This window comes from Pseudochaenichthys georgianus, chromosome 5 (assembly GCF_902827115.2).
Source record: "Pseudochaenichthys georgianus chromosome 5, fPseGeo1.2, whole genome shotgun sequence".
Taxonomy (NCBI): domain Eukaryota; kingdom Metazoa; phylum Chordata; class Actinopteri; order Perciformes; family Channichthyidae; genus Pseudochaenichthys; species Pseudochaenichthys georgianus.
The window spans coordinates 29,229,175-29,254,454 of record NC_047507.1 but is presented as its reverse complement, the minus strand read 5'-3'; the positions used below and the strand labels follow the sequence as shown (position 1 = coordinate 29,254,454).

General features: G+C 38.9%; 3 protein-coding genes and 1 long non-coding RNA gene across 7 annotated transcripts in view; 3 read left to right on the top strand and 1 right to left on the bottom strand.

Moving 5' to 3' along the window:
* LOC117447146 (protein phosphatase 1 regulatory subunit 12B-like) lies at window positions 1–3,381 on the top strand. Its single transcript, XM_034083796.2, has 6 exons — window positions 1–169; window positions 320–458; window positions 1,223–1,324; window positions 1,686–1,736; window positions 1,814–1,864; window positions 3,110–3,381. The coding sequence occupies exons 3-6, from the start codon at window positions 1,223–1,225 to the stop codon at window positions 3,194–3,196; spliced, it is 291 nt and encodes a 96-aa protein (XP_033939687.1). The 5' UTR covers window positions 1–169; window positions 320–458; the 3' UTR covers window positions 3,197–3,381.
* A 1,930-nt stretch (window positions 3,382–5,311) lies between these two features.
* The window catches only part of LOC117446808 (synaptotagmin-2-like), a 52,230-nt gene continuing 32,261 nt past the window's right edge, over window positions 5,312–25,280 (bottom strand). For 2 of the 4 annotated variants that reach the window (XM_034083244.2, XM_071203183.1), the window contains exons 2-9: window positions 14,587–14,845; window positions 14,327–14,484; window positions 12,133–12,267; window positions 11,009–11,176; window positions 9,978–10,145; window positions 9,512–9,629; window positions 8,924–9,057; window positions 5,312–8,783 (exon numbers count right to left, since the gene is read on the bottom strand). In XM_034083244.2, coding sequence (XP_033939135.1) covers window positions 8,568–8,783; window positions 8,924–9,057; window positions 9,512–9,629; window positions 9,978–10,145; window positions 11,009–11,176; window positions 12,133–12,267; window positions 14,327–14,484; window positions 14,587–14,821 — 1,332 coding nt within the window. In that variant the 5' untranslated portion in view covers window positions 14,822–14,845 and the 3' untranslated portion in view covers window positions 5,312–8,567. Of the gene's footprint in view, window positions 8,784–8,923; window positions 9,058–9,511; window positions 9,630–9,977; window positions 10,146–11,008; window positions 11,177–12,132; window positions 12,268–14,326; window positions 14,485–14,586; window positions 14,846–18,633; window positions 18,770–25,280 lie in introns of those variants that run through there. The other 2 variants (XM_034083243.1, XM_034083245.1) reach the window with 2 other exon arrangements.
* The window catches only part of LOC117446169 (troponin I, slow skeletal muscle-like), a 187,675-nt gene continuing 182,089 nt past the window's right edge, over window positions 19,695–25,280 (top strand). The window contains exon 1 of the mRNA XM_071203185.1: window positions 19,695–19,700. The gene's annotated coding sequence lies outside the window, so the exon portion shown is untranslated. The remainder of the gene's footprint in view (window positions 19,701–25,280) is intronic.
* LOC139433889 (uncharacterized) lies at window positions 20,026–24,545 on the top strand. The gene is made up of 2 exons (XR_011643283.1): window positions 20,026–20,070; window positions 23,912–24,545. It is a non-coding gene; the product is annotated as an uncharacterized lncRNA (long non-coding RNA).

Genomic DNA, 25,280 nt, shown 5'->3' with positions numbered 1-25,280 from the left:
AAACATGAGAATCCTGACAGAATCCATAGTGACAATTAATTACTTGTCTGTTTCAATGTAAGGTCAAAGGTTGGCTAAGAACAGCTAGAAATATTGGCGAGTTGTTGCATTTTTCATTCAGCAAGTTCTAAAACCTTTTTCCTCTATTTCAGCACGAGAAACTGTCTAGGTAAGAAAATCTACGTCACACTATTAATACATACAAAAGACATTTAGTTATCACCTAACTGAGTCAATCAGTGCGTCAGTGAGATTAAACTCAGACAGTAACAGAGGTTAACCCCAGAGTTCAAAGGTAATACCTCTCTTTTGCTTCCAGATTAAGCTCGTCAGGTTCCTCCGATGTCTCCAACGACTCGTCAACAAACCACGCCGAGTCCTACTTCTTAAGACGGGAGAACAGACTGTCTGCAAGGAAAAAGGCAGAAGAAGAGTCAGCAAACAATGACTATAAAAAGGCAAGTGATGCAGACAAAAATAAGGTTTTGACTGAAACTAAAAGTGATCACAATGAATTAACTCACCTAAAGGGTGGGTTAATTATCCAAGCAAGGGCTTTGATCACGGTGCTTTACAGACTGAATGAAAGGAAATCCTGTCCATACTGTACACCACAAGATGACTGAGCTTTTGTCAAGTATCTAATGAAAACAAACAAAAAATTATACTAGAATGACAAATAAAAAATCCTATAAAAATGCTGCACTGCCAACAATTAATCAAATGGATATAAAAGTACACACAAACATGATACATTAAGTAAAGCAACCTAGTTCATGATTCTTTATATCAACAGAAATGTAGTCTTTTTTTATTATTATTGTAAATTCAGTATCTTGACATTTTCCTATTGTTGGTTGGCCAACAGTTCCATTTGAATGCATCATCCTGAAATATAGATACATTTTGTGGGCATTTTTGTTTTGTAGAATAAAGGATTGATTAATCAATGCAAAAGGTCCATAGAAATATGTTCAATCAATAGAAATCATTATGCCGATCTAGAAGATATCGATATTTCCCTTGATCAGTGTAAACTTTGACCTGTTTGTTGTGATAGATGGTATGGGAAAGTCTTTAGGATTTATGGTCTGGGAATTATAATGATCAGTAGCATACTAAAAAACACACCCACCTTCACTGTTGCTGTTACAGTCAATGTTTGTTTGTTTTGCTGCGAAACAAACAATCTTTAGAAATGCTAACAAGTGAATATTTGTAGATGTATGAAAAGGCACTGGCCACCAACCACAGGCTGAAGTCCAGGCTGGAAACAAGTAAACAGGAACTGGCAATGATTCAAGACCAGCTGCAGAGAACACAGGTAGAGCACATCATTATTACTCATTTAAATGTAGGAGTGTGAAGCAAATGGGTTCAGCAGAGAGAAAAAAAACAATCATTTCAATAATTCAGATTTTCATTTTTTAGTACATATCCAAATATCTCCCATATATTCTCATGACAATATCAGGTAAAAGTGTGAGAGAGATATGTCATAAATGATATATGTAAGTCACAATGAAATAACTGTTATCCGCTTTCGAGATTCTGTGTGCAACTGTGGATATATTTGACACTTTACATGCAACACTTGCTCAATGTTATGAAAATAGAGAAGCCAATAATGATGGGGGCTGCAAGGATTTGTAAAAAAAAAATGTAAATGACTTTCATTGTTGCAGAAGGGAAGAGCGGAAGATTGTAGTTCCAACATGCTTGAGACAGAAAAAAAGGTAAAATAAAATCCAGATTATACTAAAACATATATTCTTTAAAAGTGTCTTTATTTATCTGAATGTTTTGCCCATAGGAAAGTTGGAGTATAAAAAAGAGGATAACGGATTTGGAAGAGCAGTTGAAGGTAATTCTATGAATAAGTTGTCTTGTAATTCACCCTAACATTCACCATACAGTCGCCTTTAAACATTTTATTATTAACAATATAGCACGATATCTTACCCAGGAGGGAGTTAAGCTTATTTGGCATGAGGAAAACAATGCACAATCAAATGCACACAGTTTAAAGTGTCTGTGTGTCCAAACACTGGCCTCAGCTGACATCATTTGTCACCATTATGCTCTGCTGGCTGTGGAATGTGTGAGCACTTTGACAGCGAGCTGGCACTCAGCGTTCATGTACAGTCTAACATTCACAAATGTCTGCTGTGTTATGCCCAATAGGACACAAACAGAAACCTCTTGTTTGGGACTAAACAAACATGAGATGCTGGTTTGAAAGTAATCAAAACAGAGAAGCATGTTATAGTCTTTATTAAATGAGCAAGTGCAGTACAGTAGTGTGTGTGTTGCTGGATGCAAGTGTAACATCTCGTGTTTTGGTAAATGTGCTATGTATTTGTTTCAGTGTATCATTTCTCCTGAACAACCAAGTTGTTTATGTGAAGCTACATTTAGTTCAGGATCAGCTAGCAATACAATAGTCTTTTACTAGTGCACATATGTTTAAGTTTACTATGTAACCAACCCTAAACTAAACTTATTAAATGTAACTGTAAAGTCTGGAAACCATGGGCAACATTACTCAATTCATTATATTAGTTCAACAAAATAAGATACTGTCTGTACTTGGCAAAGGTTTGGGTTCAGAGTTAAAAATAGACACATTTAGCAGGGAGAGGGGGAGGAAAACTAGACCATATGATAATTGCTACAAGACATGACACAAGATAATAACTGGCACTGAGAGAGAGGGAAAAGACTCAATACACCCATAAAATAATGAGGTGATGTGAATGTGAACCAATTAGGACGGGAAACACACAAATGCAGGAAGTGGAGTTGTCTGAAATGATATGGTGAGTATTAATTAAAACAGGAAACCATTCATGACTAATTGACATAATCTGAATTCGATGTAATGGAGTCTGAACATTTTGCATGAATCAATTCCAAAACCTTGGGCATGGCATAGGAAAATACTACCAAAATATCAAGACACAATCCAAAAATAGATTGACATTTTTGGTATGGCAAACACATATCTATATTAAGTGACCTAAATCTCTTTGTTTACAGTTTTTATTTTGTATTCTTATCATGTCATGTCATGACTTTGCCTACCAGTTGTCTCCTTCCCTTCCTTCAGGTAAAAGCAGAGCTGAATATGGAGAACCAGAGACTGAAGGACGAGAATGGAGCTCTAATCCGGGTCATCACTAAACTGTCCAAGTGAGACAGAAGTAGTAGAAGAAGAGGGGCGGATAACAGAAGCCATATTTATACCTGCATTCTTCTTACATTCAGCCCGTCCTCAGACAGAATGTATGTACATATTAAAGTTGAGTCTTTTGTCTGTTGAGTTACAATCAGACACATGTATGATCAGCTGTGAAGCCTCATGTTACTGTACTGTATCTTAAGTAGCACATTCCCAGATAGAAAATACATTAACTTAAAATGCATTTTATATTCATAAGATATTTCTACATAAAGGCAAATGTCCACAAGATTGTCAACTTCTTGTATTTTTTCTTCACTGTGTTGGAATCAGTAAAGCATTTATGACTGTGTTAATAACCTACATATATGGACAAAATATTGCAGGTATTTTCATGGAGGTATTACCATGGAAACTGCCATTTCTTTTTGTCTATTCCATATGTGGACATTGAAAACATGCTCTGAGCTCTCAGGGACAGCCGGTGATGGATGGGATACATTTTTCAGGAACGTGGGAGCGTCACCTCTGGTTTAAAAGATGTGTAACCTTACCTTGAAGTGTCATGTCACTTCTCTTAGCCTGAAATGAAAAAATACAAAACAATACAAAACCGGATGGGTTGAATAAATAAAAAAAGCTTTTCTGTTTCCTTAGAATGAAATCATTCAATCATGTAAAATATGACTAGAGCAATGGAAATCACAAAATAATCTCACCTCAAGGTCAATTTAGTCGTTGTTATGTTGCTTTTAGTCTCCTTAGGATACATGAAAGCTTTTTCTTTATCAGCAGATGGTGGGATGGCGAAAGTGGGATTGTTTTGTCAGCTGTTGTACAGATATAAAAATAACTTTGAGGCCCAACGTTAAATGAGAAATTCTGATAACGATCATGTTTCATCATGACCCAAAGCTGCACTGAAAAAAAATACAATTCTCCTTTATATAGGATATTTCATTTAATTTCACAAACACAATTACCATTTATAATCTAACACTCACTGGATACCTGCCAGACCCCAAAGGCACGTTCAACTACTTGTGTGTACTATTGATGCTATGAATCATTTGAAGAAACAATTATTCTCACCAGTGTGTTTTCAAAGAGATCTTTAGAAATTTTGAAAATGACATATAAGTGTATAATAGTAATCTCTGATTTGCCATCTAAGTGGCTGGCTATAACTCACCCTTCTATTTTTCTCATACAGCATGCATGATGCCACCCACTGACAAAAAGTGGAAGAGCACCCTCGGATTCCATTTACACACCACACAGCACGAGGCTACTGAAAATGCCTTTATTTCCTAAGGTTACATGTTGACAACACACAGATACGTCCTGACCACATCCCATATTTTGATTCCCTTGAGTAATTCAGTTCTACACAGAGTGATATATGAGTACATGTGTGGTTTTTGTTCCTTTTTTTTGCTGGAAAACATGGATTTCGTACGGAAATAAATCATGCGGTTCACAAAAGGCAACAACTACTGACAGACCTCAACAACAAGACACAAACAAGAGTCCAGAAAGACGTCAAAACATTTCCCTTGTCTATGTTGCTCGGAAAGTGATTGCCTGATGGACAACGTTTGGGTGATGATCAGGTCTTTGGATGTTCTGTATCATGGCTATGTTCACATAAGAGGACTGAAGACTATTATTGAAGCAGCAGATTGGCAGTATTGCACTGCGAATGTTTTTCTGCTCTGTTTGGGTCTCATCTGCGCTCCAGAACGCTTGAGAGACCCAGGAAGACGGGGATTTTTGTTGCCTGCATTGCAGAAAAGTGACAGACTTATATGATCCATCAATAAAACATCAATAAACAAATACACACTCTAATGGTTCTATTGCAAAAACACAAAACCTTTGAGACAGCTCATATACTGTATAGATAGAGGAGCGTGAGTATATTAAATGACCCCAGTAAGGAATGAACTGACACACGCTTGTAGAAAAGAAAGCAATGTGGCGCTCTCTCACAATAACATTTGAACCTACATTTGACAAACACATAGAGGAATTGAATTTTCAGAATATATGTGGTTCGTATTCTCTCCGCCTCTCAAACATAGAGATAGCTACATTTTGCTCTAAAAATGGAGTGTCACCCAGATCACGATTGTTCATCTTTATGCACTGTAGATAAAGTTTTATTCAACAGCAAATAATAGTGATTTAAAGGAGCAATGGGTAACCAAATCCCCACATTGGAGACGTCATGATGGATACAGCATTGATATGTCAGTGCATGCACAAGTGTAACACCAGCTCATCCCATTGCAATCCATTAGTCAATGAATAGATCACTGACGGCTGAACGACATGACTGGAGCGCTGTTCAGAGGACTGCATCAATAATATGCAATACTAATATTCCACAGAAGTAATCCAGCGAAATAATTGTGATAAATATACTGTAAAAAGACATTAAACGAAGTTAAGTTTATATGCAAATTACTGACTGATTTATTATGTTACAAAATATAATCGGACATGTGAGAGCAGGTTTATTTGAAATGCAATAAGATGAGAAGGTACAGTTTAATGAAGCACGGAAGGAACAATAAGCTTCAAGCCGTCCACTATATCTACATTTAATTTAGATTTAACACCCAACTGGCAGGAGTAAATGAAGGAAACACTTACGGTACACTGAGATAGAAAATCAAGGACCCGCTAAATATTTTCTCCTTTTTTGAAATATATACAGTTTACTGGTCAGCATCAAAACATACTGCATAACAGGTGCAAGCAGACATGAACAATAATAACATGTAGCCCAGGCATTCTGTAACACTGGATTTAACACAGAGGACACATACAAACGATGACAGGAAACAAGACAGACATGCAGTTTTATGGCAACAAAGTGGATCTTTTTGTGTTTTTTACACATGATACACAAAGAAAACTTGTTTTAATCCCAGGCATTAAAGGAGTGTGACTCCCAACATGGATTGTTAAGACTTACATTCAGTCCCAATCAGCAAAAATACATACACTTTGCAGTCAGTGCATACTCTTTTTTACTCCGTTTTATTATCAAAAATGACACAGATCACAAACACACTTACACAATATAATTATGGGTTCTCTTTAAAACATGCTGCTATTTACATTATCTTGTGAGTACATGCTGTAGCATATTAACACATCTGCGTGATGCATAATGATATCAATAGGAAGAAGTGGTACTGTGCAAGGACCAATCAGCGTGCGGCTGGGATCTGTCTGCAGAAATATAATCCTTCCTCCTATGGAGCAAAGAAAGGCTGCACACATTTGAGTTGTTCAAACACAACTGAACACCTTATTCCTAACTAATATAACTTTTTCTGGATACTAAACCTTATATTTGAATAACACTGCAATTTAAGAATTATATTATACTTACAGTATAATATTATTTTGAAAATAATTTCTCTGAATTCTTATTTTCTTGCAGGTGAACTCGTTATATTCGGTTTTCTCCTTCATTTTCTGAAATTCAGTTAGAAAAGTGTCCAGTTGCTGAATCTGATTTTACAGAATGTTAAAAATATAATCATGTTACAACTATTTATTACACTTTTCTTTCATCAGAAAATGTGTCAAAATGCTATACTTTACTTATTGTTTACTGTGTGTAAATCTACCAAGGATCAGCATCTCATCAATTCAAAATATTATTGTCAACGTGAGGATTTCTTTGATTTTCTTTTTATGAAATCATAATTTCATTCATGGGTTATCCTTGCTATTACATATTTTCCATATTTATTCTCTCATACTAAATGTTGCTTTCTGAATGAACCTGGATTTTTATATCCAAAAATGACTGTCTTAACTTGCATCTAGTTTAAGGTAAATTCTTTTTTTATCTTTACCCAAAATTGGAAATTGTTCAGTCTTTAAGTTAAGTGGATTATTCAAACTCAAATGAACTCTCCAAGTAAAGTATTTCAATGCCTTCAATTCAGAGCTGTTAAATGTTCACATTTTGCTGTTGCTTATAAGACAGAAATCTCCATTGGGTGTTTTTTCCGTCCATACCCCTCCACATCAGTCTAACAGTGTATTGGTGAAGAGGTCGCAGCACTTTGGCTCCAGGTTTACAAAGCTTGTGGCCGATGAGAGAGCGATCCAAACGACATGAAACACTGCGAGGCATGATACATGCTGGATTATGCAGCTCTATTTGGTTCAAGCTAAATGGTCCAGAAGATGTTTATTGTATTATATGTTTAGATGTCGGCTAACACTTGCTCTGTTGAGATATCATGAACCTGCTTTTTTGCACTTGTCCTCACATTGTCTTAAAAGGTGCGGCTATGTGACATTTCAAATTCTCTATAAAAACATATGTCTTTGACAGAAATATTTGTGTTTTCCCCCATAAACGAGTGTACTGCAGTATGTTTGGTAAACTACAACATTGGACATATAATCAAAAAACTAAAATGAGTTAGATGGCACTGTTTTAAGAAAGCAAGAGCATCATGTAGAAGAAGCACAGTTATAAATACTTTGAACATCCTTGATACGCTTTCTCGTATCCTTACTTTGGCCACAGCTAAGTAAGGTTTACATCCAAGTGGTCTCCACAGCTCAGATTGCAGATGGCACATTCACAGTGTCCTTGACTACTTTTTTAATGATTTCCCCTTCAAAATAAAACAATGAGTCTTAATGGATTTCTCAAAGTGTCACACCAGGAAAGGCACCCTTGTATTCCTGTCCAACATTACATCTGTCTGACACAGACTGCTGAAGTCAAATGCAGCTCACATGTGAGCTGATAAAATGAATAAAGACAATCATGTATGTAGAGTTCTCTTTAAAATATATATTGCAACATGGATCGCTGACCTCATTCACCCTCAATACAATATTTTTGCATTTAATAGACTTATACTATGCAGGAAATAACCCAATACTACGGTTCTTTCTATTGCAAGTTATAGCACACTTATTAGCAAGATACAATACTGGGTGTGATGTATGCAGAGCAGAGGGGAGGTAAGTAAAGCATGCTCTATGAACTAAACTAAAGCTTTTCCAGCATTGTTTTCACCAAGAGTTTTGTTCCGTGTCAGCACCCTAAGAATCCGTTTCTGAGTTTCTTCAACGAAAGAAAGACCAACCATCGATCATTCATGAACCAGTCACCCGATAGCTCTCAACGGCACTCTTCACAACATACGCTAATGTGTGAAATGTGATGCTTAAAAATTGTTATTTTTTTCTCGACTTAACCATGATTGAGCAAATAATTCTAAGATGTCTCTTTTTTGCTGAGCAGGTTTCATGACGGGTAGTCACGACGTGTTAAAGTCATGGGTTTCATGCAAAGTCGGGGTGGGGGCTCTGAGTTTTAGCTGGTTGGTGGAGCACTTTACTTCTTTGCATTCAATTTTGCCAGCTGACCATCGATATCCTCCTCTGGCTGCAATGGATGCCACTGGGCGATGGGGCGGCGCGGGTTGGACAGCATGTCGGACCAGTGCTTCAGACCCAGGCCGGTCGCCTTGCTGCCCACGAAGATCTTTCCAATGGCGTCATTCTTACCGATCTTGTCATAATCAAACACTGTGACCGCCACCAAGATTTTCTAGAAAGAGAGGCAGAAGGACATTCATTTCCAGGTATAAAGACATCAAAATGTGTGTTAACTACTTTTAAAGTAGAGAAACATTTGTTTTACTTACTTATGTACTTGCTGTACATATATGACTTTGATGTGTACTATACCTGCATTTGCTCCAGGGGGATCTCAAAGCTGAAGGACTCATTATAGTAAGGGTTTAGGGTGTTCTTCTTCACTGTAGTCTTCTTTTTCTTCAGACGCTTGCCGCCCTGCAGCAGCTGGATCTTCACATAAGGATCTGCAATGGGCATCAAGACGATCAGCAAAGGAGCTCACTTAGACAAATTATTGTAAATTAGTTTTGTGCTGTTTGCAATCCCTTTATCACTTTCGATATACTCTTCTATCATTTTCACTAACTTCCTCTATTGATTGTTCTCTATTTCCGCGATAAACTGTATGTGTAATTGGCCATTGGATTACAGTTGTGAACTGCATTTCCCAAGTGTACTTGCATGACAAAGAACAGTTCTGAAGCATTTCATACTTATCTATTTGATATGTTTGGTCATCATACAGAACTGTGATTTAGTGCAAGGATCTTCTAAAATGTTTATGTTACATCACATTAAGAACAATTATTCAAATCTATAGTCGTACAGACAAACACAAAAAACTGATTCCAACTGGACTAAACTTCAAAAAACTATTGTGATCTAGATTCTCTTGACAGCTTTGTAATTTGTCTGTACCAGATAATCCACAGGCGTCCATCTTCTTCAGGTTCTTGGCCTCCAGGATGCAGACGGTGAGTTTCCCGGCGGTGGGGACGTAACGGAGGGAGATGCAGATGTCTCCCAGTTTCTCAGGCTGAGCAGCACCGAGAGGATAGACAGAAACAATCCGCTCATCAGCCAACAGCAGCAAACTTTTTTGGAAAATTTTTGGAAAACATTTTGGAAAATGATGATGGGCTGAAGCAAAATGCTCCCAGTTGTTTTGTCCTTGTGGTGACAATGACAGCTTTTGAAGTTAACAGCATCGAATGAGGTGAAAGATATGGTGATTCTGTTATTCAAGGTTATTCTGGGAAATATCGCAGTCTAGGGAATATCATAAAACTCATATAATGTTAATAAAACAAAGTCCCTGACAATTTATTGTGGAATATAAATACCGCTCTTCTTTAAAATCTAGAAGTTTGATTGTCAAGCGCACCTCCTCTTGATCTGCACTCTCCAGATCCTTCCACTCCTCGATCGGCTGTCCGAGGTCGATGGACTTCATGGCGATCTTCACCTCCCCAATCACGTCATGTTTGGAAAATCGATCATAGTCAAAAACAGACATACTCAAAGTCTTCCCCCCGAGCTCCTCGTAGGGCACCTGAGGGACAGACACAACCATGTTAGACCTTGAAACCTCACACGTTAGTCAAAGCAAAATCTAAGGTAAAATACATCTCTTCTGGAAAGTTGACTCTTATTGTTAACTAATTATGTTCAAGAGGAGTTTTGGTAATTCTTCACATGTTCACATGAAATCCTCTGACTTCTTTGACATGCATCTGATAGACAGGTAGCCAGCTTATTATTCAGCTCCTATGGAATATCATTACATAAGTAAACTAAGTAAAATTGACAAGAACAAGTTTGAAGTGAAATAGAAATAATCAAATCATTTATATTCTGTTAATAAGGAAAACTAGCAATCCAATAACATAGTTGGAAGATGTTATAGATAGTAGAAGATGCTACATCAAAATGAACCTTTATTAAATGTCCATCCTTTGGAGACACACTCTTATAAAAAAACACTCACAAAGTAAGCAGTACAAAAACCTTAACGTTGAAAAACCTTAAAGCTGAAAAACGTAACATGGCAATGAGCATCTCTTGTCTGGAAGAAAAAATCAGTCATTCTGGAATTTTTTTTTTTAAAAATGGCTGCTGCTGCTAGTTGGTAGGCATCCAGAGCTTCCAGTGTTACCCGGAGCCAGTTATAAAGTCTCTGCAGGCTTTATTAGGATGGGAGAGAGCAGCATGTACCAGTAGCAGGCTGCACAGACAGTGAGAACACACTGGCAGCCGGGCAGGAGAACTATTTATGCAAACTTCCTAACCATCATGAATACATTATTGATATATGTCTGTCTTTCTCTTCACAGCTGCATCGATTCTTATGCAGATTCTAAAGCAGGTTGCTGTGCACCAAATCTTTCAGTTTTATCACGCCACATACTGACTTACCTTGAATATAAATGTCTCATTGAAGACAGGGTTCAGTGTTTTCTTGTGGACTTTGGTGTCATACTTCTTCTTCTTCTCGGGCAGGATCGTGACTTTTACGTAGGGATCCGAGGTTCCACCTGAGTCCATGGAAATGAGGTCTGCAGCTTGAAGGATGCCAACTGTGAGCTGTGTACAGAGGAGGTGTGGGTGGGATATAAGGGACAGGAAACAGAATTCTATCAGAGAGAAATCCGGAAATTGTACGATTTTTCATTTCTGTCAGGGTCACTGCTGCAGAGATTGGTTATACAACTCATCCGTCAACTTAAGCCTCGCAATCAATCTTCACTCACTTTTTTGCCAAACCGGAAATGTTTTCGAATGTAAGAGGGCATTCTTCGATGTCATTAGAACTCTCACATTGTTATTTTTTTGTACAATAACATTACCTATTGTACTCTCCGACTAGATATATGTTGAGTTGTTTTAAATACCTTTTCTTCTTAGATTGAGCCTCATTAATTCATGTTCTGCATTACCCCTCTGCTGCCCCTCAGAGAGTATTACAGTAATGGTGATAAAAGTTACTGAATCTCTGACAAATGTTTTAGTTTTTTTTCCCTCATCAACAATTATTGCTAATCAATTTTTTGGGGACATATTTAGCTTTTCAAAATGAATTATGATGTTGCCCTGCTGATGTTTTAAGAAGAAGTCGTCAAGACATTTTTAAGGGTTAGACCTTAAAGGAGTAATAATGACTTTGATGTAGTATTATTATCCCAGCCAGTTAGCTTAGCATTAAAACAGGAGACAACGGCTAGCCCACTCTGAGGGTAAAAGCCCTCAAAATTAAATCAGAAAATTAGCTCCGTTAAACGGTACTTATTAGCCCATTATATCTTTATCTTTAGAGGTCCTGGTACTGTAGATGGATTTTGCTACACTTGGACAGAGCTACGCTAACAGTTGTTCCTTTCTTCCCATTTTATTCTAAACTAAGTTAACCGGCTGCTACCTGCTACCTTTCAGACAAGAAAGTGCCATCAATATTTTTTATTTCAGTTAGAAAACTGATTATTGTATTCCAAAAATGATTGAATCACTTCTTTAAATAGCATTCCAAAGTGACATCCACAGACCTTTGCATTTTCAAAGTCATATTCTATGGAGTATTGCAGCTTCCCCAGTTTCTCCTCTTCTTTCTCCTCTTCCTCTTTCTCCTCCTCCGTCAATCCAGTCTCTCCCTCGTCGTCATCATCCTCGTCCTGGTGTATCTGTGGTGTGGAAGTAAGAAGATGAAATAGGATGTTAAGGGTCAGGAGATCTGGAGTCAGACGACAGGGCTCCCCACCACAGCCAGCATGCCACAGACACTGGAGCTCCAGCAGTTTTTACGTGGGAGATACATGTTCTGGTTGCTGCTTACCTGCACAGCACCTGATGATAATAACCAAGGACATCTCTACTGGTAACACATATTAATGTTCATACTTTTTTATTTTTGGACACCTTTTCCTCCTGTTTTTTGGGCAATTCCTTTGGCATGCTTGTGCAGCCATTGTGACAGCCAGAGGCAGTGGAGGCTTTGCATGCTAGTTCCACTAAAAGGGGTCATACAAGTACAAGTCTTCCAAAAAACAATCAGGTATTGGCATGGTTTTCTTTTTTGTCTAAGCCCTTTTAATTTCACCAAATGAAGGACGTGTTTATGCAAACACCTAAGGAACTACAGTAGCTCACAACAGCACATTTCTGCAAACTAAAATGATTAGGATTATTTTTCTTTTTGTATTTACTTTTTAATATTTACTTGCACTATATTTTTCTGCATTATTGTGTTGCACTGTTGGAGAACATATTCATCGACATAACTACTCTGTAGCTATGTTCGTATGACAAATAAAGAACCTTGAACCTTGATTAAAGGCAAATAGGAAAACAAATGAAGTGCAAGGAGCTGGCTTTTCAAATGACTTTTTTCACAACCTTCATATTTCAAGATAAAATAAGGCTCCCTATTATTACAATAAATGTTTTCAGGGTGAAAGGGCACAGGCAGGCTTATTGCTGCAGTGTTATTATTGAAAATGTAAGCCTCGTTGCAAAGGTGGCCTTGACTTTGAAAGGACCTTTTCTTTCAGGCCACCCAGTGTCTCCACATCCTACGTTCTCCTTGAGCATTTCAAAGGAAAGGACAGTTCTGCGTGTATTGCTCTATTCATGCAGTTTTATCATCACCGTTTTCATGTCTCCCAAACAACCAACCATGCCCTTTATCACATGCATATATTCTTAGTGTTTTAAAAGTGTCTTGCATATCATCTCTTAGTCCAATACTTTCCATATTGGTGTGAGTTACAGTTACATTGTCCCAGGAACAATGTGTTAAACTCTCCTCTCTGGGGTTTATGGAGCACATCATAGCTTTCCATTGTGTCATTCTCAAGCTGTCACAGCACAAAGTAAAGAGTTGCAAAGTTGCAGAGTTGCAAAGGAAGCTACGACTTTCATTCCATGAAACCCCCTCGCCAACGTGAGCTATCCACCTACCGTAGAGCGGGAGTCCACCACAGTCAAGAAACACGGGGCACACACAAGACAGACACAAAGCGGGGGGGGGGGAAAGGAGGAGAGCAGAGAGAGGAAGAGATTCAACTCACAAGACACCACACACTACAAGAAGAGAGGCAGTCAACACCACCACCACAATTATGGTGAGAAATGACACTTGTTTTGGGCTGGGGACGATAAATTCACACCCTGGACAGAAGTCATTTATTAATTTAATGAACTGTCACTGGAGCTCAGAGCAATCTATGCTGATGTTAGTTGATTAGTTCTCAAATGAGTGGCTTTTGAAACATTTAATCTCTGATTTACTGTGCTTTCCTTCCGAAGTCTCCCAATATTAATGCGGGTGATATGCCTTCATCCATCACATAGCAATGTTGCTTTTTATACTTTGCAACTTGACAGGAGAAACTTTCTAATTCATAGTGCTCATTATTCTTTGCCAACTTGTAACAAAGTGTGTCATTTTTCACCAAGGGGCCACAATGGAATACGTCACACATTTGAACGACCACAACAACAACATCGAATAAATGGAGGGGAAGAGAGCTCTCCTTGTGTCCTCTACAGTCTGGGCTACAAAAGCTGCTGGTAAAAGATCAAATTTGGTTAGCTATAGTGACAGAAAATATTAGCAATAAATGGTATAAATAGCAATAAAAACGTGAATAGTAAATTGATGTAAAAAAAAAAAGAGGCAAAATATCACCTAAAACATCCAGTTACTCTTTTTCAGCGTGTAAGAAGCACAAGGCGTCATACCTCGCCCTGCATGTTCTTCATGTTGAAGCCATCCTTCCCCTTCTTCCCTTTCTTGTTCTTCTTCTTCTTGCAACAGCATTTTTTGATTATGCAGAAGCAGCAGGTCAGAATAAGCAACGCGGCCACAACAGCGATGGCGATCAGAGCCCAAGGAGGCACTGTCAGTCAAAAACAAAAGGCCAACAATTAAGATTGATGTGTAAATTAGAATTTCTGTAAAGTTTTTTACATCAGCAGGAAGTAGTTATATTATAACTTACATGGGATTTTGTCAATTTCATTCAAGAATTTGCTCTTGATCTCCTCAAACATGTCGTTCTTGCTGATCTCTGTGTTGTTGGAGCCAGGGCCGAGGTCCGGAACCGAGGTGGAGACGTAGGCCTGGGTGGGGGCCGAGGTGGCCCCAGTGGCCGTGGTGGCCCCGGTGGCCCCAGTGACCCCGGTGGGCTCGGGGGCCGCCACGGCCTCTGGCCTTCTGAACAAGTTGAACTTCATCGTCAAAGACTAGACGCAGCGTCCCTGAGGAACACACAGATCAGAGAGAAAGGGAAAGTAAGGCATGACAAAGAAATGTCATGACATCAGTGCTGATGATGATTCTGGAGGGAGATCCTCTGGAAGGACACTTTAAATACGAAAGAGGCCCGATTATGGTGTTGGGGTTTTCCCTTTCCTGTTTTGTGTTATATAGGTTTTTGTGTATGTCAATGGTCTGGAAAGGCTCAAATCCCTAAGTTCTCCCCAGAGGGACACACAAACACAGGTTTTCTCCAAAACACACACAGTCATTGTATGTTGCTCTGTAGCAAAATACAGACTGTCCAATAATCAAATTCAGGCTCATGAAATGCAAAATCGTGCTTAACTTCAACACATTTGAAAGGTAAAGGTGTTTGTAGGCCAATCTTTGAATTGTGTAGACCAGGCAAACTGATCCTCGTCCTGTATGATCTTTATGCATAGCTCATTAACTCCTAAGTTCTGTTCTTAATGCAGAGACGCGAGAGAGATGTTGATCTTCTTATCCAACTCCTGGAAAGAAAACAATTGAACACATTTCCTAAAATCGTGCTTCAAGTATCAAATTAAACCAAAGTAATTATCAATTAATTATCAATTCAAGCATGTTATGTTCATTATCAATGTATTGATGCTCTTTTAGTAAGAGACTGACGACAAACACAATCTCATTTGTGTGGGAGATGATGAGCAGCAATAAAGCTCAGCTCTGCAAAAGATATTGGGAAATAGAAACAGTCATCACAGTCAACAATGGTCATTATCAGTGAGAGATGAGAGATAAACAGAAACCAGTTAGAATAATGAGCACAAATCCTCAGCTAATGAATCTATTATGAAATAAAAGACATGGAGACTGAATACACACATTACGCTGATGATTTGAAAGTTCACTAACAGAGACCTGGAAATAGGCCCTAAGATTTTCTATAGTTCGATCTTAGCTGAATTGTTAAAGCAATACAGAAGATAAAATACTTCTACAGCATAATTTATGTCTGTAAAAAATGAAGCTACAGCTAACTGTTTCCAAGACTGGAACCACAGCCTGTGTTTTTACATCCTCTTTCAGTTTACAATACACAACCTAGATATATGATAGCACATAATAAATTAAAAAATATATATATTGGTTCTAGAGGGGCTGATAGGTGCAAACTGTTTCCTTTTCATAGGACTAGGCTAGTTGTGTCCAGTGCTTATGCTAAGCTAAACTGTAGCTTCACAAATGTACTGTACAGACATGAAATTGGTATCAATCTTATTTCAACCTGTTTTCTGTCAGTTGTTAATGTTCTCCCTACATGTTACAAGGATTGAAAATCATTATTTTGTCTGTTTATGCTTTTGAGTTTAAATCCTTTGTCCTTTCTTCGACCAAATGCATGCTGGGATAGTCTTTACCACTTTGGTAACATGTATGGGGAAAAGCTAGTGTGGAGTCAGTGATTAACCCATAGATTACAAGTAAATTGCTGCCATATGAATGTATTGGATAAAAACAAATAGATGTTTGAATGCTTAACATATTTTAACTAAAGAGAAATAACGAGCTGTGGGTTTTTATGATGATTGACCTTTGAAGTCAAGTTTTAAACATTCAAACATGGTTCCATTTTCTCACATTGACATTCGATGACATCATATTTGGGTTAAGGACAATTGTGATAGCCAGCCTAACATTTCACAGGCCAAACAATTAATGATTGAGTTGCAGATTAATCATTAGTCGTACCCCTGGAGAGGAATGAACTGAATCGTAATGCTCCAAAAAACGAATGTGGCTGACATTTCAATTGATTTCAGCACAATGAGAGAATAGCACGTCTCTCTTTACAATGGTTCACCTTGTTACCTTCAGGAAATTCAATCCATCAAAAAAAAAAACTGAGAAAATCAATTTACCTCCCAGCCTTAAGTGAGCATTATATTCCGCACTCTTTGTTACAAAGAGATAACAAAGAGTGAGACAATATTTATTCTGCAGGAGGCATATGACAACTTTGACATTGTAGCAAAAATGTAGTAATGTATTGGATAACACAAAGCCCAGTTGTACTTCGACAAAGACATAGGAACAAAAAAAGTGGTTAGAAGTTCTCCAAAGATTTGTTTTACTGCAGTATGAGACACGGGAGCGCATGTGTGACAGACAGGTGTTATATTCAATACTGAACCCTGTTATTTGGACACTACCTTTCTGCTGCATGCCCCCCACCAGCTCAACATATTGCAAAAAAATGTGGACATTTTGACAACCGTTTTCTTGTTTTCCCTCTATGACCTACCTCTCCATGTTTGTTTGTTTTTGCTTCAGGGTGAAAATGTAAAATGGAAAAAATTGTTTTGACAAAAAAGGTTGTGGAATGAATGTGTTTTAAAGCAGCAAAGAGAGCGTTATGTGATTCTTTGGTATGTGGTAAATGGTCTTATATTGTTGTATCATAGACAAGAAAAATGAAGTGTAAAATTGAATTGAACAACACAGTCTCAGCATGAATAAAATATAGAATGTGTGTGTGTGTGTGTGTGTGTGTGTGTGTGTGTGTGTGTGTGTGTGTGTGTGTGTGTGTGTGTGTGTGTGTGTGTGTGTGTGTGTGTGTGTGTGTGTGTGTGTGTGTGTGTGTGTGTGTGTGTGTGTGTGTGTGTGTGTGTGTGTGTGTTATCCAACAAATCTTTCTTTTATCTCCTTCTAGAAGAGGGTGATGATCAGTCTTAGTTTAAAAGACAGATCATTTCAATCCGCTCTTAATGGGCAAGAACGACAGTCAAGACAGGGTTTCATGCACACACACACACACACACACACACACACACACACACACACACACACACACACACACACACACACACACACACACACACACACACACACACACACACACACACACACACACACACACACACACACACACACACACACACACACACACACAGAGAGTTTATATGTAAAGTCAGAATGAGTCTTTTGCTGAACAGACATGTCTACAGTAAATGAGCTCACAGTGCATGTGAGGGTATCTGTATCACAAGATGAAAGTGAACCAGCAGGGCTTCCCTATATGTGTCTGGCAAACACAATCGTTGTGTAACATCATCTCCATTCACTCTCTGGCCACAGTGTGTGGACGCCTTCTCTTGTTGTATTCTTGTCTTGTTAGAATTAGTCGTGAAATTCATGTGGTGGGCACAGACAATAGAGGCCTGTGTGCTGTGGGCCGGCAGATCATTGTTGCTAAGCAATCCTGATCGTGTCTATAAGCTATCCACAACCTGCCTATAGCCGGTGACCAGCCAATCAAATCAACAATTGGCTCAAGTCCAGCGTCAAGTCACTGCCTGAGCGCTGGGCATTATGTGAGTGCAGATTGCTTTTACTCTGCTGTGATTCATGATCATTCAAGTTTTGGCTGCAACACTAACTTTCATAACTAAATATGCTTTATGTTCAAATGATCAGAAATGAATCTGAATGCAAAACACCAAAAACATATCTATAGGCCTTTCTTCTTAAGGATTTAGACACATGTGTCTGTCCATGCCATCAGCACTCAGTCCTTATCTGCCTTTGATTTCTGCAGCTCACCACTGGCCAGCATCACTCAGCCACAACAAAAAACTGTGACACATCCTGATTCCCAATCATGTGCAGAGAATACAGGTATAAGTGTTAAATCATCACTTGCAGACAGGATACTTGTATGCCATTCGTAAATTGTTCCTTTTGATTGTACTCACGTCACCTAACTGCACCCTAATTTAAAAAAGATCTCCCAAAACAAACTCACCAGTCAGATGTGGTTATCCCCTTCGTCAGGTGGCCCATCCAATGTCAGAAACTCCAGCTCGCTACAGTCCCTCAGAGCTGTAACATAGTCTGATCTCTCCCATAAGCAAAGACTGCAGTCTCCTCTCACTTCTCTCCACTGCAGCACTACACCCCTCCTCCTCCTCCTCCTCCTCCTCCTCCGCCTCCTCCTCCTCTTCCAATGCACACCATCTCCCCCATATTCCTCCCTCCCATCACACACCTCCCCACTCCCTTTCTGTCTCTCCCTCAATGTACTCATGCACACAGCCTCTTTACCTCTTTCTCCCCATCTCTCTCCCTCCGTTGCTCCCCCAAACCTCATTTGTGATGCTGCTCACACAGCTGATTGCAGCATCCCACTCTTTGGTAGCCTTGGAGGGCAGTTGTAAAAGATCAATATGCATATGTGTGTGTGTGTGTGTGTGTGTGTGTGTGTGTGTGTGTGTGTGTGTGTGTGTGTGTGTGTGTGTGTGTGTGTGTGTGTGTGTGTGTGTGTGTGTGTGTGTGTGTGTGTGTGTGTGTGTGTGTGTGTGTGTGTGTGTGTGTGTGTGTGTGGGTGGGTGGGTGGATGTGTGCGTGTGTGGGTGTGTGTGTGTGTAAAGCCACAGTTCAGATTGATCAGAGATGGAGAACAAGCAAAGGAAGGAGAGCTGACGGATTGTTAAGGGTGTGCTGACTTCACCACATCAGCTCCAAATAACATCACACTGAGCTCATATAGTTAATTGGAGCCCCACAATTGATCGTAGAAATGCGCTGTAACCCTCTTGAGAGACCCTCCATTGTTAAACCCATTCACAAGCAACAACCGAAAAACAGAGTGATTAGGTCAACTCCTCTGCCTTTCACTTATCCCTCAGGAGACTCGCAGTTATGATTGGAAGAAAGCAGATTGCAAAACATCTTCTCCAGTTACTATCTGCATGCAGCAGCCCAGGGAGTCAATTTGAACCATTGCATCATAAAACAACTGAGCTGTTACCAAGAAATATATGCATTCATAAAGAGAAATGAAATGATTACTCTTGAAAAAGAAAGTACCAGCAGTTAAATTCTGCATGGTTTCAAATCAGCAAACACAAACAAACTTATCTTATGTGGTTACTGCTGTATTTTTTTGAGCTGTTCCTTCTCAGCGTTCAATATTGTACCCAGAATTGTCCTCAAACCCTCCTTCCCTCGTCACTCTCCTTGGGGAAATACCTTTCTGTGTGCTCATGTTCAGCCAGCAGCTGTCAGGAGCCAGTGTGAGGTTTCTGCTTTACTCTGCAGTGTGCTTCTCCTGCCAGCAGGGAGCAGGGGTCTCACACACAACTACTGCATCACAGAGAATCCTTTCTTGTACAAATGTACTGCAAAGTTAAGCACCCAGATATTTGTCTTCCATGTTTTCGACAATCATCTCCTAGCTAAAGTAAGTGAAACTTTATTTAAATAAACGCTTTAACACTGTGAACGATGTTTAAGATCACCATGTTTTACTTGCTGTAAAGTAAACCTTTCCAATACATTTTTATTTTGATTTTATTGGGTTCTCTTACATATTTAATTCCAGGAGTGAGTTGGGTGACCTTGACATTAACTTGCGATCTACAACTCAAATTAGTAATGATTGAATTTGGTAGCATAAGCTGGGGATAAAGGGGCGTAAAAGAGTGAAAAGGATATGGCATAAGAGAGAACTGAAGGGCTAAGAGAGGAGGATATTATTGTTGGTTTGTGGTTTCAGGACTAAGATGAAAAGACGCTTAAGAGAAAGAGAAAAGCCATTTCCACAGTCACATATCAAACACAAACTATAGGAAACACTGTTGTGCTTTAAAGTAATAGATCTATATTTTTGGAAATATGTTATTCTCTTTGTTTGCTGAGAGTTAAAGGCAGTCGGACCAGATTTCATGTGAAAACATTTACTTGGGTGATGTGTCAAAAAGCAGCCAGAATGGGGTATATGATAGGGTAGGTTTGTAAACAGAAACGGTAGAGCTAGCATGGCTAACAGGCTAACAAGAGAAGTCTAGAATATTTTACATTATATAGCTTCACTGACAGTACACTCTGTCATTGTCCTTGCACTCACCACAGAAAAGCAGCAACTCTCATTCCCTCCCATAGTTTCCAGTCCTTCACTGTGAGGCAAGCCTCTTGATAAAGTATCATGTTTAAAGCAAATGTGGCGCTGTTCCTCTTTGTAAATAACTGAAGAGCAAAATCCAATCTGCACCTTAAGATGAGAACATATATATATATTCTCATATTCATATGGATAATACCAATTTGTACAGATCCCTGAGGAAGTTAGCTTAGCTTAGCTTAATTTAGCAGAAAGACTGGAAACAGCTGTCTTGGGCTAACAAAACCCACCTACAACCACCTCTCAAACTCATAAATGTAAACATAATTTAACATTTTGTCTGATACAAACACCTTCAATTTAAATATTTCTTAATGGTTATGTGTTGCACTATTTAGTGGCTGTATTTTTCGAGATCGGACTGATTTTCTGAAGCAAATTATGTTGATAATTTAAATGAAAAGGCGCTTTTTTTATGTTTTTTGATGAGAGGGAGATTGGCCATATAGTAAAAGTGATAAGACAAATTCGTACTCACACCATGACACACAGTTGCTTTAGTTCTCTGTTTAGAGAACTGAAGGTCGCTGCAGAACAGCAGGGTGAGTGTTTTCTATCAGGGGGTTTGAAACTGTGTCTTCTTGTTAAACGACTCTCAGCTCAATGATCCGTTGTGCTGCCTCATTGAAAAGTTCCTACATTTAAAGTAAAGCCGCACTCTGTAAATCTGCATTGGCAGAAGAGCAAACTTGGCAACAACAATAACTTAATTTACTAAAAAGTAGATATAGGACGCAGTAAACCAGGACTTCATTGTGAAATAAATTGCAAAGAGTAAAATGGAGCAAATGTAAATGGCAGAGAGCCAAACCAAGCTGCACTTTTCTACAGAGACAGAGTCAATGGATATCTGAAATTAAATGAATAGCCATGTTATTCTGAGGGTTATCATATTGTACTTTGCTTTGTAGAAAATCATGTAAGGCTGAATTATGAATTGAATAACTATCGTCCTATCTCAAATCTGTCTGTGTTATCAAAGATTCTTGAGTCCCTAGTTTCTATTCAGCTAAAACGTTTTTTAAATTCGTACATCCTTAAGCCTATGCAATCTGGATTTAGATCAAAGCATAGCACTGTGACTGCCAGTCTGAAAGTCTTAGACGATATTAACGCTGCTTTGGATAAAAAATGTGTGTTGCATTGTTTATTGACTTAGCCAAAGCATTTGACACTGTAGATCACCACATTCTGTCTAATGTTATGTTGATGTCTCGTTTCAGTCATAATGCCATTTGCTGGTTTCAGAGTTATCTAACCGACCGTACTCAAAGCGTTAGGTTGGGTAGTACTGTCTCTGGCCCTGTCACCTCGGAGACGGGAGTTCCACAGGGCTCTATTTTGGGGCCCTTGCTCTTTTTTATTATATGAAAACAATATTTGTAATCAGATGCTATTTTCTACCTATCATGCTGATGACACTATTGTATATTCATGTGCTTCTTCTCTGGATATGGCCGTTTACAATTTAAAATCTGATGTTATCACGCTGCAGCATGCACTTCTTGATTCCAAACTGATATTGAACAGTAAGGGAACCAAAGCAATACTTTTTGCTCCCAAGTCAGCGTCCTATTGCCTCTCCATTGACACCCTTGATGGCTTCTCTGTCGAGTTTGTCGATACATACAAATATCTTGGCTTTTGGTTGGATAGAAATCTAAACTTCAAACACCATATTGAAGTTCTAACAAAGAAATTGAAACTCACTCTTGGCTTCCTTTACAGAATGAATGTTAAATGTTGTTTAAATGTTGTTTACATTTAAATTAAATGTTGTTTTTCAAGTTCATCCTGTAAAAGGTTGATCTCTGGCTTATTCCTGTCCCAGCTTGACTACGGTGATACCATTTATAGATTTGCCTGTCCCACTGTTTTGGCCAAACTTGACCCACTCTACCATGCTGCACTGCGATATAATGCACCCTATAGGACTCATCATTTCAAACTATATAGCCTAACTGGATGGTCCTCACTTACTATGCGTAGGATGCAGCATTGGTTTTTATTAATGTATAAAGCCATTTTAGGTAAGCTTCCACTGTATATATGTGCCAGATTTGTTCCAGTTTGTAACTCTTACAACCTCAGAACCAGTGCCAGGATACGGTTCCAGGTACCTGCCGTGCGGACTGAGGCTGGAAAAAGGAGTCCTTTGTCTTGGAATGACCTTCAATCAAGCCTAAAACTGAGGGCACTTGTCTCAATAGCATGTTTTAAATTGAAGTTGTCTGAAGTCCTTACCACCAGCTGCTCTTGCAGCAATAAGTAGTGTACCTTTCTTACTGTCCTAATGTGCACAATGTAGTGACTGCTTTTTCGTCTTTTGTTTTCTTAGTTATGTTCTCTGTATTTTATGTTTGTGTTATGTGTAACGTTGCTGCCTTCTTGGCCAGGTCAGCATTGTAAATTAGATTTTATCTCAATGCTTTTTTTATCTGGTTAAATACAGGTTAAATAAAAAATCAGTTTTTGCGGAAACAAATACAGATCTCACTTTTTATCAATGTTTATTGTCAGTATTCTTAATGCATTTGAAATGAAAAGCAGAAATTATGATAAATTGAAGATTGGGTCTTTAAACAAACAAGATAAAATACAACACAAGCCTAAATTAAAAGCAATATTTAATCATGAACTGAGTTTTGCCATCAGCTAATAATAAAAAAACAACGAGTGGTTCAATGAAAAAGTGTTTATCAGATTAAATATGAAAAGATAAGTAACCTTTTAACAAGAATTTGAGCAGCCCTAAACTTGCATAAGCATGAACAAGAAGACTAAAGAATGATCAATAGTGGTCAGATTAAAAGCTCTCTATTAATACTAAAGTAATGTTGCAGATCTTTCATTCTCCTGGATGTGAACATCAAGTTTAATTAGCTGATGTTCTTTGACCATATTGAATAAATCACGTTTACATCTTGACTCAGCAGTTTTAATGCCTGGCAGAGTGTTAGAGCAAGGTCACAACACAGCTGCATTATCACCTGAAGCAGTGATCGTACAGTAGCATTGTTTTTTTAATGCTCCCAGTGCATTGTGGGATACTCCAGCTCTTCCCTGACTTTCTAATTTCCTCAGAGCATCTGTGAGTAAATCTCTCTCTCTGTTTCACTAGTCGTCCTCTCCACAAAGGATGAGTCAGACCTGAGTACTGTCCTGCGCTGGGACGTCGATCAGAGCGAGAAATCCGCGATCAAAGCCCCAGATACCGCCTGATGCAGAGGACAGCTGCTGCCCAGCGGCACCGGGACGTTTTGGTCGAGATGATTCGTCTCCTCTGAGGCAGCAGAGAGGATGTGGAAAAGACTGCACCCTCTCTGCTCCTGCCGGGGAATGCTGCAATGCAGGGGTGTAAGAGAGAAACACAAAGCTGGGAGGCAGTTTGTCCAACAGTCAGCTGCTCACACTCTTCCTCCATTCCCTGCCATGCCTCACTTCTTCCTCTCTTCAATGCATCATCTTATCATTCTAGCCGTCTGTGCCTCCCATACCTTCCCTCTCTGTACACCCCAAACTAAAAGGCACTGGCCCATCATTTCTGCAGCGTAGACAGCAGTAAACAGAAAGGACCATATGTTCATATTTGGCTCTGTACATCAGCTGCAGTGTTTTGGTGTCTGATATACAGCTTGTAAACAAGGTGGCAGTGTGTCTGTGTTTGCTTCTATGTGTGTGTGTGTGTGTGTGTGTGTGTGTGTGTGTGTGTGTGTGTGTGTGTGTGTGCGCGCGCGCGTGCGTGCGTGCGTGCGTGCGTGTGTGTGTAAACACCTGGGAGATTTTTTGTGGAAGTGTCGAGTGGGTGGAAGGCTGTCGAAGAACTCTTGTGCTCTGACAGCAGCTCTTCACTATGAATGATTTCCTGGCATAGCCAAGAATAAGAGAGGGGATCAGCCTTATGTTGCCAGGTTTACGTTCTCAACAATGTGAGACCGGTGTCAATATGTTGAAGTTTTCTATAGTTTTCAATGGCTACACAGATGCTTACCATTCAATTCATTTGAAACAGCTCTTTTGCAATTATATCTGAATATATTCTTTACTGATAAATGTTAGTTAACATACAGTAAAGAGACAACCAGGGTCTGTCGAATGCAGTTTAAAAGGTAAATATTTTATCAGCCTGGGAAATTATAAAACTGCCAACAAATGTAAGGGTGTGTTGAGAAGTATAACATCATTTGGCTACAAACTTCGGGTGATTAATACATATTCATTCTTTGATGTGTAATGTTAGGAGGATATTGGGCTGAAGACAGGTGTGGTGTCAACGTTATCATGTTATTTAAGCCACAACTGAGAGAGGGTTGTGTTTTCTGACACTTGGTGAGTTCCCTGACACACCGGGGACACATATTCATGTATAAAAGATGTAAAAAAGTGCATTTTGCATGATAGGTCCCCTTTAAAGATGTATCTTGAATAATGTCGGTGAACATTTTACTCATAATTACATTACTTTGTCAAAGGCAGGAATAAAAACCTCT